This window comes from Euprymna scolopes, chromosome 3 (genome assembly GCF_053919585.1).
Source record: "Euprymna scolopes isolate OS-2025 chromosome 3, ASM5391958v1, whole genome shotgun sequence".
NCBI classification, from domain to species: Eukaryota; Metazoa; Mollusca; class Cephalopoda; order Sepiida; family Sepiolidae; genus Euprymna; species Euprymna scolopes.
Window position 1 is genome coordinate 33,371,253 of NC_136484.1, and position 12,571 is coordinate 33,383,823.

At 33.1% G+C, this 12,571-nt stretch overlaps 1 protein-coding gene across 1 annotated transcript in view; it reads right to left on the reverse strand.

The window, feature by feature from the left end:
- Positions 1 to 11,382, reverse strand: part of LOC145254560 (heat shock protein 75 kDa, mitochondrial-like) — a 421,952-nt gene extending 410,570 nt beyond the window's left edge. Inside the window, exon 1 of the mRNA XM_080113123.1 lies at positions 11,222 to 11,382. Within this exon, the coding sequence (XP_079969249.1) occupies positions 11,222 to 11,348 (127 nt within the window). The 5' untranslated portion in view covers positions 11,349 to 11,382. The remainder of the gene's footprint in view (positions 1 to 11,221) is intronic.
- Between the last annotated feature and the right edge of the window lie 1,189 nt (positions 11,383 to 12,571).

The window sequence follows — 12,571 nt, forward strand, 5'->3', positions numbered from 1 at the left end:
TGTGTAAACAGGACTGTATCAGTGTTCTACCTTTCCAAGATGGTAATAACATTCTAGAATAAAGGTTGCCAAAAAGAAACCTGAGTCCTCTTGTTTGTGGTAGAATTTTCGTTGCAGCTTTCTATCCAACAAGATCAAAGATGGACCAAGTGTGTTCCTTAATGCCAAATATTGGTCCCTTTTGTTGAAGGAATTCAAAACAACTCCCAAACTGAACTGAAGAAGACCATCACATATTTAAGCATATTGTACAACTGGGCAAAACTAGATGCCCCCGCTAGTCATTCAATAAGTCTTGAGCAGAATTAACAAGACCCTGACTTTTACACCAACTTTATTCATTATCATAATCTCTTTTTAGGGTGATACACTAATTCCAATGGTTTTCTACGAATTCGATATCCTTCTCGTTGGTTTCAAAATGCACCATAATTTACTGATATCATTCTTTCACTGAAGCAAAGTCTCTTTCCTGGAGCATACTTTTGAGATATGCAAAAAACCAGTAGTTGGTGGGGCCCAGATATGGAACATAGTATTTGTGCAAAAGCAATTTAAAGTGTACTTCATGTAGTTTCGCTCTCATTCTAACATGGTGCACTGTCTTGATGAAAAAAAAACTTTTCTACACTTGTGGCCGTTTTGGGGGAAATTTCTTCTTTTTAAATGCACCAAATAATGCTTTTTTTTTTTTTTTTAAATTTGTATAGTTCATAATACAAATTGAATATATCTGAAGTCAAAAAGATGTTGCAAATATGACTTGTCAAAAATGTGAAATCTTAATGTTTTTTTTGTATAGGTATATCAAAAAGCATAAAAACCAAAGTTTATTTTTAACAGAATTGATCAGTATTTCACTGCAAATAGTATATATGCTGCGGACTTAATGGCCATGATTCTTATGTGAATATTAATCAGTATTAATAGTTTTTTTTAATGATATACTGCTTAATTGTATTAGAAGATATAAAAATGTTAGCATACAATAGGAAATACTCAAATCTGACATTTTGAATATATCGCTATTTTGTATTTGCTTGTAGCCGAGAGCTCATTCAAAGGTCCACTATGAAATTGTATAGATTCCTTTCTTTAGATGGACACAGTATTTGGCAAATTTTTGAAAAAGAAAAGATCAAGTGTTAAGGTAACTTTAACATTTTTTTTTTTATTTATCTCAAAACATTACACTTCACTTCATCTTTGAAAATTTTTTATTTTTGATAAACGTCAAAGGGAAACCTTTGAACAAAAAATATAAAATAGACACCCTCTAATTTATATTAACAAGGTGACCCAATATTGCACGGAATTGAATGCAGATCACCAAATGTTTCACACTCCCATATTTTTTATTGTCACTGAAATCGGTGAAATTGCCCAATTTTCAATCAAATTGATTGATTGCCTGCTCTAGTTGGGAACCCATCACGGTGTATCAGGAACAATCTTCACATACCTCCCCACATTGAATTAGTTCACAATACATTGTAGTCTACATTGCACTGTAGAGAATCTATGGATGAAATGTAGAATATGACCCCAGCCGACTTCACTAAGGACAGATTATTATTTATTTTTTTAATAAAATCATCAATCCAAAGATTAATTAAAGTTGTGTAAATATATAAAAAACGCACTCTTGGTTGTGAAATCTGTCCTTTTATTAATGAAGTCTGCTAGGCTCCTTATTCTATACTTCATCCGCACCTACTGTTGATTTTATAAAACTTTTTATGTATTGGCTTGAATTAAAGTTTAAAATGCTAAAGTAAAATATCATGCTCCAATTGTGCTCTAAACAGAAATATTCATTTCAAATGCATCTGTCTTATCAAAGAACCTACTGTTGATTTTATATGCTGGACCTTTCTGCTTGTGTGGTGATAAAACTTTTCGAATGCAAATGGTGATGTTAGGTTATACATGGTGTTAAATTTGGTTAAATTTAGACTTTTCCTTTAATCAATTTTTTTTTTTTATTATAGATTTTTGGTACTTATCAGAGGCATTCCTATAATCTATCTATGAACAACTCCAGACACATCAAGTACATTTGTATGAAATTTAAAAAAAAATTGGCGCAGCCATTTCGGAGTTCATAGGGGACCTCAACACACACACACACACACACACACACACACACACACACACACACACACAAAGTGTCTTTTATATATAAGTAGAGATCAAAGATCTAGACATAAAATTAAAAAAAAAAGTTTTTGTTTTTTTTCGTTAATTTTCATACAAGTCATTATTAATGAGTGTTCTACAATTTCAAAACTCTTCACTGCTTTTGATAATCAATACAAATCATTTTGCATTATTGCAGTAGCCAGTTATCAGTTATCATTGACTAACAGGGGAGGGGGCAGTTTTGCTCGGGGCACAAAATATGCTTAAATATATTTTAATTTGTCCAGATTTCGTATATATTATTATAGTCGTGATTTTAAAAGTAAAAACAAAGTATTTGGGTGCCATCAGCTAGAACCTACAGCATTCGAAGCTGTCAATGTGACACACATATGAACTGATTAAAAATAAACTAAGATGACTCTTACCTACCTAAGACTGACCGACTAGTGACAGATGCACCAGACCAGATGTGACAATACTCCATGCATGGACGAATAGTGGCTTTGTAGAGATACAGGATACTTTCAGGTGTGAGTCATCTTCTAACATGGTAGAGAGAGCCCACTTTCTTTGCAGCAGCCTTGGCAATGACCTCAATTTATTTTTTCTATTATTTATTTTGTTTGTGAATGTTAAGCCTAGGAGCTTGAGGAAGTATTTCAGGCAGTGTATCATTAACCATGGTAATCAGTGGTTGAGAAGGTTTCTTCTAATTATTAAAGAAAATAAATAAGCTTAGTTTTGGCGACATTGAACGTTACCAACCAGTTATGGCCCCATTCCACTACAGACTGGAGGTCTTCATCTAAAGTTTTAAACATTTCCTTAGATATGTATTCATTCGTTTTCCCCTTGAGTCTGTTATAGAGCATAATGTCATCAGCAAATATACTCATCTCAGAGACAATTTTATCAAGGAGGTCATTTATGAATATCAGGAAGAATAAATGTCTGCGGATTGACCCTTGTGGAACACCCACATTTATATTATGTTGTTTAGATGTACGACCATCAAGGACAACCTGGATTTTTCTCTTAACATAATTAAATCCTTCTTAGATAAGTATACGTCCAGTAATACCATATGATTTCATTTTGGTTAAAAGACCATCGTGCCAAACCCTGTCTAAGGCTACTGACCTAGCCTTATCCAATGAGTGGTATATATGCTCATAGATTACAGTTAGGATATCTGCAATAGAACGAGATTGCCTAAATGTATACTGTCGGTCAGAAAGAAGTTTATTGTCTATGAGGTTGCGAACTAGGACTTTATTGATTAAGGACTCAAAGATTTTGGTGAAGAGAGAAAGGAGGCTAACAGAGAGGGGGGGGGGGTGATAATTTAGTGGCTCAGTTCCCTCACCAGAGTTATTTGAAAACTGGTATGACAGAAGCAATTTTCCAATAGTCGGAAAAGCAAGATTCAGTCAGGCATTTGTCAAAGAGTTTGGAGAGAACCAGAGCAACCACAGATTGTAAAAATTTTCATACTGATATATATTATTTAATTGAAATTCATTATTGAGATGAGTATTATTTATTCATTTATTTATTGCGGACTATTATTCTCATCTTTATTAGTTGTTGTTTCACAACGTTTCGGCCAACTATTCTTCTGGCCTTCATCAGGTGGTAACCGTGACGGGATAAGAACTCCGAATTTCCTCACTGCGTTCTCAGCAATTACTGGCATCTATAGTTGTTGTCGTCTTACCACGTTTTTGGCTAAGTAAGCCTCTGGATGGCTTTGGGTAGGATTGAAAGAAAAGATGAGGATAATAGTCCGCAATTAATAAATAAAACTCATCTCAATAATGAATTCCAATTGAAATAATATATATATACCATTCAGTATGGACCCGACAATGGAAGATCAGATAATGAATAAACATGGATTTATAAGACCAAAAAATTCAACCTTGATCGCCCTTTGGAGCCCGTGGGGCAGTGGATAGAGACGTTGAATCTCTACAGTTCCAGGTGAGAATTGTCTGAAGATAGCGGTTTCAATCCTACCCAAAGCTGGCCAGAGGCTTACTTGGCCAAAAACGTGGTGAGACGACAACAACTATGGATAGCAGTAGTTGCTGAGAACGCAGTTAGGAGATTCGGAGTTCCTATCCCGTCACGGTTACTACCTGACGAAGGCCAGATGAATAGTTGGCCGAAACATCGTGAAACAACAACTAAGAAAAGATGAGGATAATAGTCCGCAATAAATAAATTTTATACTGATGTTTACAAGTTCATATGCACAAGATGAATATTTGAATATTATGTTTTAAAATTTCCGAAACTTTCATCATTAAAATCACATAAAATATTTTTTTGCAATTAAATTATTTTTGGGGTGAAAATATTGAATAAATAATGCTTATTTTGATGATAATATTGTTAGTTCAAGAAATTAAATTTTATTCAAGTTAGATGATATATATCGATTTCATTAACACAAACGTTACAATTTTTTTTGTAATATAAAAGATATATTCAAAATTTTTTAATTGTTAACATTTACAATGCCTTTTTTTTGTTCTAAAACAAATACAAGCTTATTTTTTTTTAGTACTTAAAAATATAACTTTAGAGTAAAGGTGTTTTTTATTTACACAAAATAATACATTTTCACTAAGATTAAAAAAGTAATAATGTGTTTATTATATTTTATAATCATTAATTAAATACTGAAAATTTCATTAAAATCGGTTGATTTCCTGAATTTTTGTAAAATTTTAACTGAAGGGAGAGGGTCAAAATGTTTTATATTTTTGAGACTGCACACTGGTTACCACCGACAACGACATGACTTAAAAAAAAGAAAAGAAATATGTAAACTATTTAGGATTAAAAGGAATCAATTCCCAGCTAAATTAATTATATTTAAATATAACATTGAAAACTTTTTAAAAATATGTTGAATAATTAAAACTAGAAAAAATATCGTGAAGATCGTAACAATTAACGTCTATTATAAAGAAAGCTAAACGTTGGATTACATCATTATTTTTATTCATAATGAAATAAAAGGGTACTTGTTTAGTTTAATCAAGACAATGAAAATATCGAAAAAAAAAAAAAATTATACTGTACGTACTCATTATGGAATTAAATTTTTGTACAAAAAATCACTTAATTTGATCCAGTAGTTTGTTTTTTACAGAGGAAAATCAAAATTTAATGAGATCGACCCAGTCGCGGCCATCTTGTTTACTTCGCGGATTAGAAGGGGGCGCCAGGGGAGATAACTCAAACGACAGCTTAAAGTTTGTCAAAAAAAAAAAAAAAGAAGAAAAATACCTAGAATAATAAGCAGTCTTGCCCTTGCAGTTTTTTCCCTACTTATTTTACAGAGTTTCTTTGTCCTTTTTTTTTTAAATCCTTTTTTCATTTTGTCCTTTATTAATGACTTTTTCGTTTAAAGGCACTTCTTTTCATTCACGAAATAAGCAAGATGGCTGCGACACGATCATATTAAAAGTAGGGTTTCCCTCTGTAAAAAAAACTACTTGATCAAATTAAGCGATTGTTTTTGTATGAAGATTTTATTCCATACGAGTACGTACAATATATATATATATATATTGTTGTTGTTGTTTGTTTTTTTTAATCTTTTTATTGGTTCACAACGTTTCGGCCAACTTCCTCTGGCCTTCGTCAGGTGGATACCGCGACGGATGGGAACTTCGAATCTCCTAACTGCATTCTCAGCCATCACTGCCATCCGTAGTTGTTGTCGTCTCACCACATTTTTGACCAATTACCTCTGGCACGCTTTGGGTGGGATTGAAACCGCTATCTTCAGACAATGTTCATCTGGAACCGTAGAGATTCAACGTCTCTATCAACTGCGCCACGGGCCCCGAAGGGCGATCAAGGTTGGATTCTTTGATCTTATAAATCCACATTTATTATCTGATCTTCCATAGTCGGGTCCGTACCGATTGGTATATATATCGATTATTCCTTAATTGGAATTTTTATTTTGAGATGAGCATTTTATGTTAATTTTATTTTTATTTCGGACTATTAGTCTCATCTTTTATTAGTTGTTGTTGTTGTTTGTTTTTTTTAATCTTTTTATTGGTTCACAACAAATGTGGTGAGACGACAACAACTACGGATGGCAGTGATGGCTGAGAATGCAGTTAGGAGATTCGAAGTTCCCATCCGTCGCGGTATCCACCTGACGAAGGCCAGAGGAAGTTGGCCGAAACGTTGTGAACCAATAAAAAAATATATATATATATATATATATATATATATATATATATTCAATATTTTTATCTTTTAATGTCTTGATTAAATTAAACAAGTATCAATAAAAGTAAAACAATGTTGGTGCTAATTTAGAAAGAGTCGACAGATCGATTTTTTTAAATACATTGTTTTAAGCAAAAACAACAATTGATTGAAAAAACACTTGATTGAAGATTACGAATACAAGGGACATAATTATATCCCTTTTTCACTACTGTTATAGCGACGTTTTGCTTTAGCCGATAATGACCTTTTTTACTAAAAACACAATAGCAGTTGTTCTACATGAAGTCCCGTGATTTTTGGATATATTACTATTTTCGACATAAGTGTTGGTGGTACTCCTTAGGCGTTGAGTTCCATGGCGACCAGCAAAAAATTTAATGAGTAAATGTTTACTTTAACTGCAACAGCACACCGACCAATAAAATTTGTTTTTTTTGTAGGTTTTCGAGGTCGCTGACAACGAATCTGATATTCAAACCCGTCGCAAATTTACCGTTTGCATGGTATTAACCCCCGAACCATCGCACTATTTATTTTGTGCCAACATTGCCATCGTTTATGTTATTCTTACATGATGCGTTCGCGCATGGACGCGCGTAGTAAGGTGACTTGTCACATCGTGGAAGAATTTTTTAGCAGACATTTAAAATAACAAGAAAGTTTTCAAAACAAAATGTGGTTCATTTTTCTGTGTTACGTAGTTTTTGATGCTTTTTTAATTGGTCTAAAAAAATAAGTTTTCACGAGCTGTCTACAAAAGCATTTTTATTTTTCGTTTTTTTATTTTATTTATTTTTTTGGAAGGTGGGGGTTCAATTATAAAACTCGTACAATATTTAACAGGTGCTTCTGCAGTTTAATTTACCGTTTTTCCGTAAGTAACGCGCCGACATACACCGAGCAGAAGAACTCCATCGTCCTACCCCCCAATGTAAACAGAATTTTTGTGAAAAATTAAACACTTCTTCTGCTCAGTGCATGTCGGCGCGTTACTTACGGAAAAGCAGTAAATTAAACTGCAGAAGCACCTGTTAAATATTGTACGAGTTTTATAATTGAACCCCCCTCCAAAAATAAAAATGCTTTCGTAGACCGCTCGTGAAAACTAAATTTTTTAGATCAATTAAAAAAGCATCAAAAACTACGTAACACAGAAAAATGAACCACATTTTGTTTTTGAAAACTTTGTTATTTTAAATGTCTGCTAAAAAATTCTTCCACGATGTGACAAGTCACCTTACTACGCGCGCCATGCGCGAACGCATCAGGTAAGAATAGCATAAACGATGGCGATGAGTTGGCACAAAATAGTGCGATGGTTCAGGGATTAATACCATGCAAACGGTAAATTTGCGACGTGTTTGAATATCAGATTCGTTGTCAGCGACCTCGAAAACTTCTACGAAACCAAATTTTATTGGTCTGTGTTCTGTTGTAATTAAAGTAAACATTTACCCGTTAATTTTTTTTTTTGCTGGTCGCCATGGAACTCAACGCCCAAGGAGTGCCGTTTTGGTTTAAAATCACGTATTTCAAAATCGATCTGTCGACTCTGTCTAAACAAACACTTTATTTAGATTTAAATTAAATCTTCTTTGACGACATTAAGTACACCCCAAGGTTGATATGCCGAAAATAAACAAAAAACAAACAAACAGCAAACTATTTTCATAACTTTGCAATTATGTTTTATTGTAAAATTTAAGACATTGATTGGTATACATACACATTGATTTTATTTTTAAAATAAAACTTAGGAATTTTGGTGCTAATGCATCTACACTATTTTTTTAAAATCGTATTTCCAAATTTAATTAAAGTTTTTTTTTTTATTCAGTTGTAAGGTTAAAGTATAGAACAGGTACAAAACACTCTCCCCTCCCCATGTTAAGAATGGCTTTTTAAATAATAACGTTATTTCAGCACGGATCAATAAGTGCACTAGTACCGGAATTTTGGGTTTGTATTACTGTACACAGATTCGAAAAAGTTGTCAAAAAACAAATATATAACAAATAAATGTTATCAAAGGCAAGATAAGTTACTTTTCTACCAAACTGGATATATTTTTTGTGTTTTTATTCAATGTAACATATTTATTCAGCTCGAAATACATGCAGTGTTTACCGATGTATTGGACAATTGAAAATGGCGGCCGACTCTCTCTTAAACACGGTAAGTTCGAGAAAAGGTGTTATAAATAATAAACTAGACAAAATGCTATTAAAAAAACACCGAATATATGTCAACCTATGTCACGGTAATATATATTGAGCGAATTTCTAACAGTATTTTGTCGTTTATTATTTATAACACCTTTTCCCGAACTTACCGTGTTTAAGAGAGAGTCGGACGCCATCTTGAATTTTCCAATACATCGGTAAACACTGTATGTTTTTCGAGCTGAATAAACATGTTACATTGAATAAAAACACGAAAATTATATCCAGTTAGGTAGAAAAGTAACTTATCTTGACTTTGATAACATTTATTTGTTATATATTTGTTTTTTGACAACTTTTTCGAATCTATGTGTACAGTAATACAAACCCGGATTTTTTTTTTTGTTAAATCCTATTTGAGTCACCCAAATTATTTAAAGTCAAAGTTTCAGTTTCATCGTAGACAGGAAACGGCAAACTGAAAACTATTTTTATAAACGAATCTAAGGGCACATAACTCGTTACGCATAAATGACTAAGTGCGACGGCATCGGTGTCAGGTGAAAACCTCGCCTAGATGTAAAAATGTTCCGATTACCAACCCGGATTTTCTGTTTTAGTTTAAAATAAATATTATTATTATTTTTAAAAATATATATTTTACATATTTATTTAAAACTAAAAACAAGAAGTCCGGTTTGGTAATCAGAACATTTTCATAACAAGGCTAGGTTTTTCAGCTGATACCGGTGAGTTTTCCTATACTTCTGAATCTCCGCAAAATTTTTATTTCCTTATGCGTTCCCGGTGCTTAAGATAAAGTCGATAGATCGATTTTTTTTTTTAACTATGTGGTTTGAGGCCAAAATAATAGTACCTACTTGTCATGTTGAAAATGTCCAAAAATTACGAAAATTCATCAACTGCTATTGTGTTTTTAGTAAGAAAATAAAGAAAGAGGAGGGGGGGTATCATGAATTTGTTGAATTACCGCCCTTAGTTTCATTCTTTACTTGTTTATAATAAAAGGTGGCGAGCTTTTTACGTGTTTCAGCTTTTCACTTTTTGGACAAGATCAAAGTGTAGTATCTGGCCATGTGCCTAAGTTTTTTGTTCATTTTCAATGTATTTTTAACATGAATAAAGGATTTAATATCTCAAAGTGTAGTATCTGTTCAGATGTTGCACTTCATTTTCTTGTTCTCTTTCGGTGGAGGAGAAATCCTTCACGACTGAGACAATTTTTATTTTTGTACCTTTTCTCCACGTTAAAAAACGACCCTGGTGTCTAACTCTGTCCCGTGGGGAGGCATAGTAAATAGGTACTATAACTGCGGGGAAGTGATACAATAGTTAACAGTCTTCTTCTTCCTGTCCATGTTATAAATTTTATTGGGTTGGTTCCTGCTTATATTTTGTTTATTTTTCTAATTTTGAATGATTATCCACAGTCTAAAGATATGACACTCGTGTCGCGTGTCCATCCCTCGTTCTCAAGTAACAACACTCAACACTACTTGTTTTTCTCGAACTAAATAAAAGCTTTAAAATAAGTGAAAACACTATCCAACTAGGTAGAAGAGTAATTTATCTTGCTTTAGATATACCACTTTTTGTTTCGTTGTCTGTATTAACAATGCTCCTCCTTTTGCTATCAATTAAAAAAGAAAACGATTCTTCTAGAATACATCGCGAACATAACGATATCAGGATAGGTACTTATGCTGAAGGGAAGATACTGGGGCTCTGGGCTATATTTTCATATAGTATTTTCAAGTTTTGTTTATCAAATTGTTAGGTGAAAGCACAAAATAGTTACAAAAAACCCTTAATGGGTTTATAAACAACGTTATTGTTTCAGCACGGGATAAATACGCACTTATTGTACCGTGCTGAAATAACGTTATTATTTATAAAGCCATTCTTAACATGGGGAGGGTGTTTTATAATTTTAATTAAAAAAAAGGATATCGTAAAACTTGAAAATACTACTGCAAAAAAAAAAAATAAAAATAACGCGGTACAATAAGTGCATAAGCACCCAGAAGCGCGGTATATTCTCTGCATAAGTATCATCAGATGTGTGTATAACTGTTGGCTTCGTGACTTTCATTCATAATGAAAGTCATTAAACTCCACGTGTTGCCGGTTGTTGAGATTTCGAGAATCATATATATATATATATATATATATATATATATATATATATATATTTGAAAAAAGTAAGAATTCTAAACGAAAACAGGAAAAACAACGAACACATGTAATATTGAAACTAAAATAGAATCAACAGGAATCGAATTAAAACCATAAAATAAGAATTAAATTAAAAAGTTAACCAAGAGTAAAGTTTCTAGAAAGACGTCCGAAAACTAAATAAAAAAAACAATAAGCAAAATAAACTTGTTAATGCCAGATGTCAACACATAAAACCATAATACTTATTTATTTTACCCCAGAAACAGATATAAAACAATTTCCTTAAAACAAAACAAATTAAGCAGCAAATTATATTGAAATAAAAAAAAGCGATCAGTTTCCAACGTTGAGCATGTACTGATCCCCCATTTTAAGAACGGTAAATCCAATAACATTGTTGTGTCGATTATTATTTCTTTGATTTTTGCCAGGTAAAAGCACAATCTTACCTATGGGCTGTGGCCTTACACTCCTCGTGTACATAGCAAGAGTTCTCGCATTTCGGACACAGGTAGAGATTTGTCTCATTTTGGTACAACGAGATAATAAAGCACATGCACGAATAGAGTTCGCCATTTTTCTTCAGCCTCGTTTTGACTGACAATGACCTCGGAAGGTCAAACATGTGTCGAAGCTTTACAATGACAGTGTAATATTTTTTAACTAGCCTCATATTCCAAAACATCATTTTAAATTTGACTAGCTGTATATATCTGGCGTTTTTTTTTTTTTTTTTTTTTTTTTTTTTTAACATTCATTTACTAGCAGAACTAGCCGGCGTTTACAGGGAATAATAATAATAAAAAAAAAAAGGGAATAAAAAGTGTGCGTAACCTGTTTATATGAAAACTTCTATCCCTCTATCTCAATCTCTGTCTATCTATCTTTCTCTTTTTCCTCCATTACTATTTTTTCACATCTTTCTCCCTCCACACCTTTTCACCCCCCCCACCTAGCCCATTCATCTCTTTTGTTTTAATGCATTGAAAATAACAATTCACCTGAGTTTTAAGTTTTAAATTTATTGCTCTATCTATCTATCTATCTATCTATCTTTTTTTTTTTTTTTTTTTTTACATGGAGTTCACCACTTATCAAGGCCCAATGGCCACTCAGGGATAAGGGTTATTATGTGTACAGTAATCAAAGGGATAGTGTAGCAATAGTATTGGAGAATTGGTAAGGTGTCATTATTTAGGGGGGGGGGCGGTTCATCAGGAATTTGTTTGTGTTGGACTTGAAGACATCCAGGTTGAAGTTGGGAGGGAAACAGGCAAGCGGAACAGAGTTCCACAGGCGTGCAGTTCTAAGAAAGAAGCTTTGTTCATGGTATCTACGTTTTGATTTAGGCACAGATAGGGAGTGGGGAAAATTATTGACGGTGGTTTCAGCTAGTCGGGTGTTTTTTGAGAAAGATTGGCGAGGGGGGACCAGAGAATGGAGCTCAGACGAGCACCTATCTATCTGCGGAACAGTCTCTACCAAATTACTCTGTCAATTTTTGGTCTATAAACTTGAAATTGGTATAGAGGGGATTCTGACCCAAGGAACAAATTCAGTTTGGCTTTTAGCTGGTAATAATAGCTGATAAGGGGTCAAAATTGAAGAAAATGTGGAACTTGGCAGGCCTACACTGACTAAACATGCATCTTCTACTTATGCACAAATATACATTTATACATTTAAGTCGGTTAATTTTTAAAGGTCAATGCATATAGACTTACTTCAAATAGTATTGAATAATGCTAGGGAGCTATATGTTTTGGTTTCGATTCTAGTTGATGGCACCCAAGTTATAT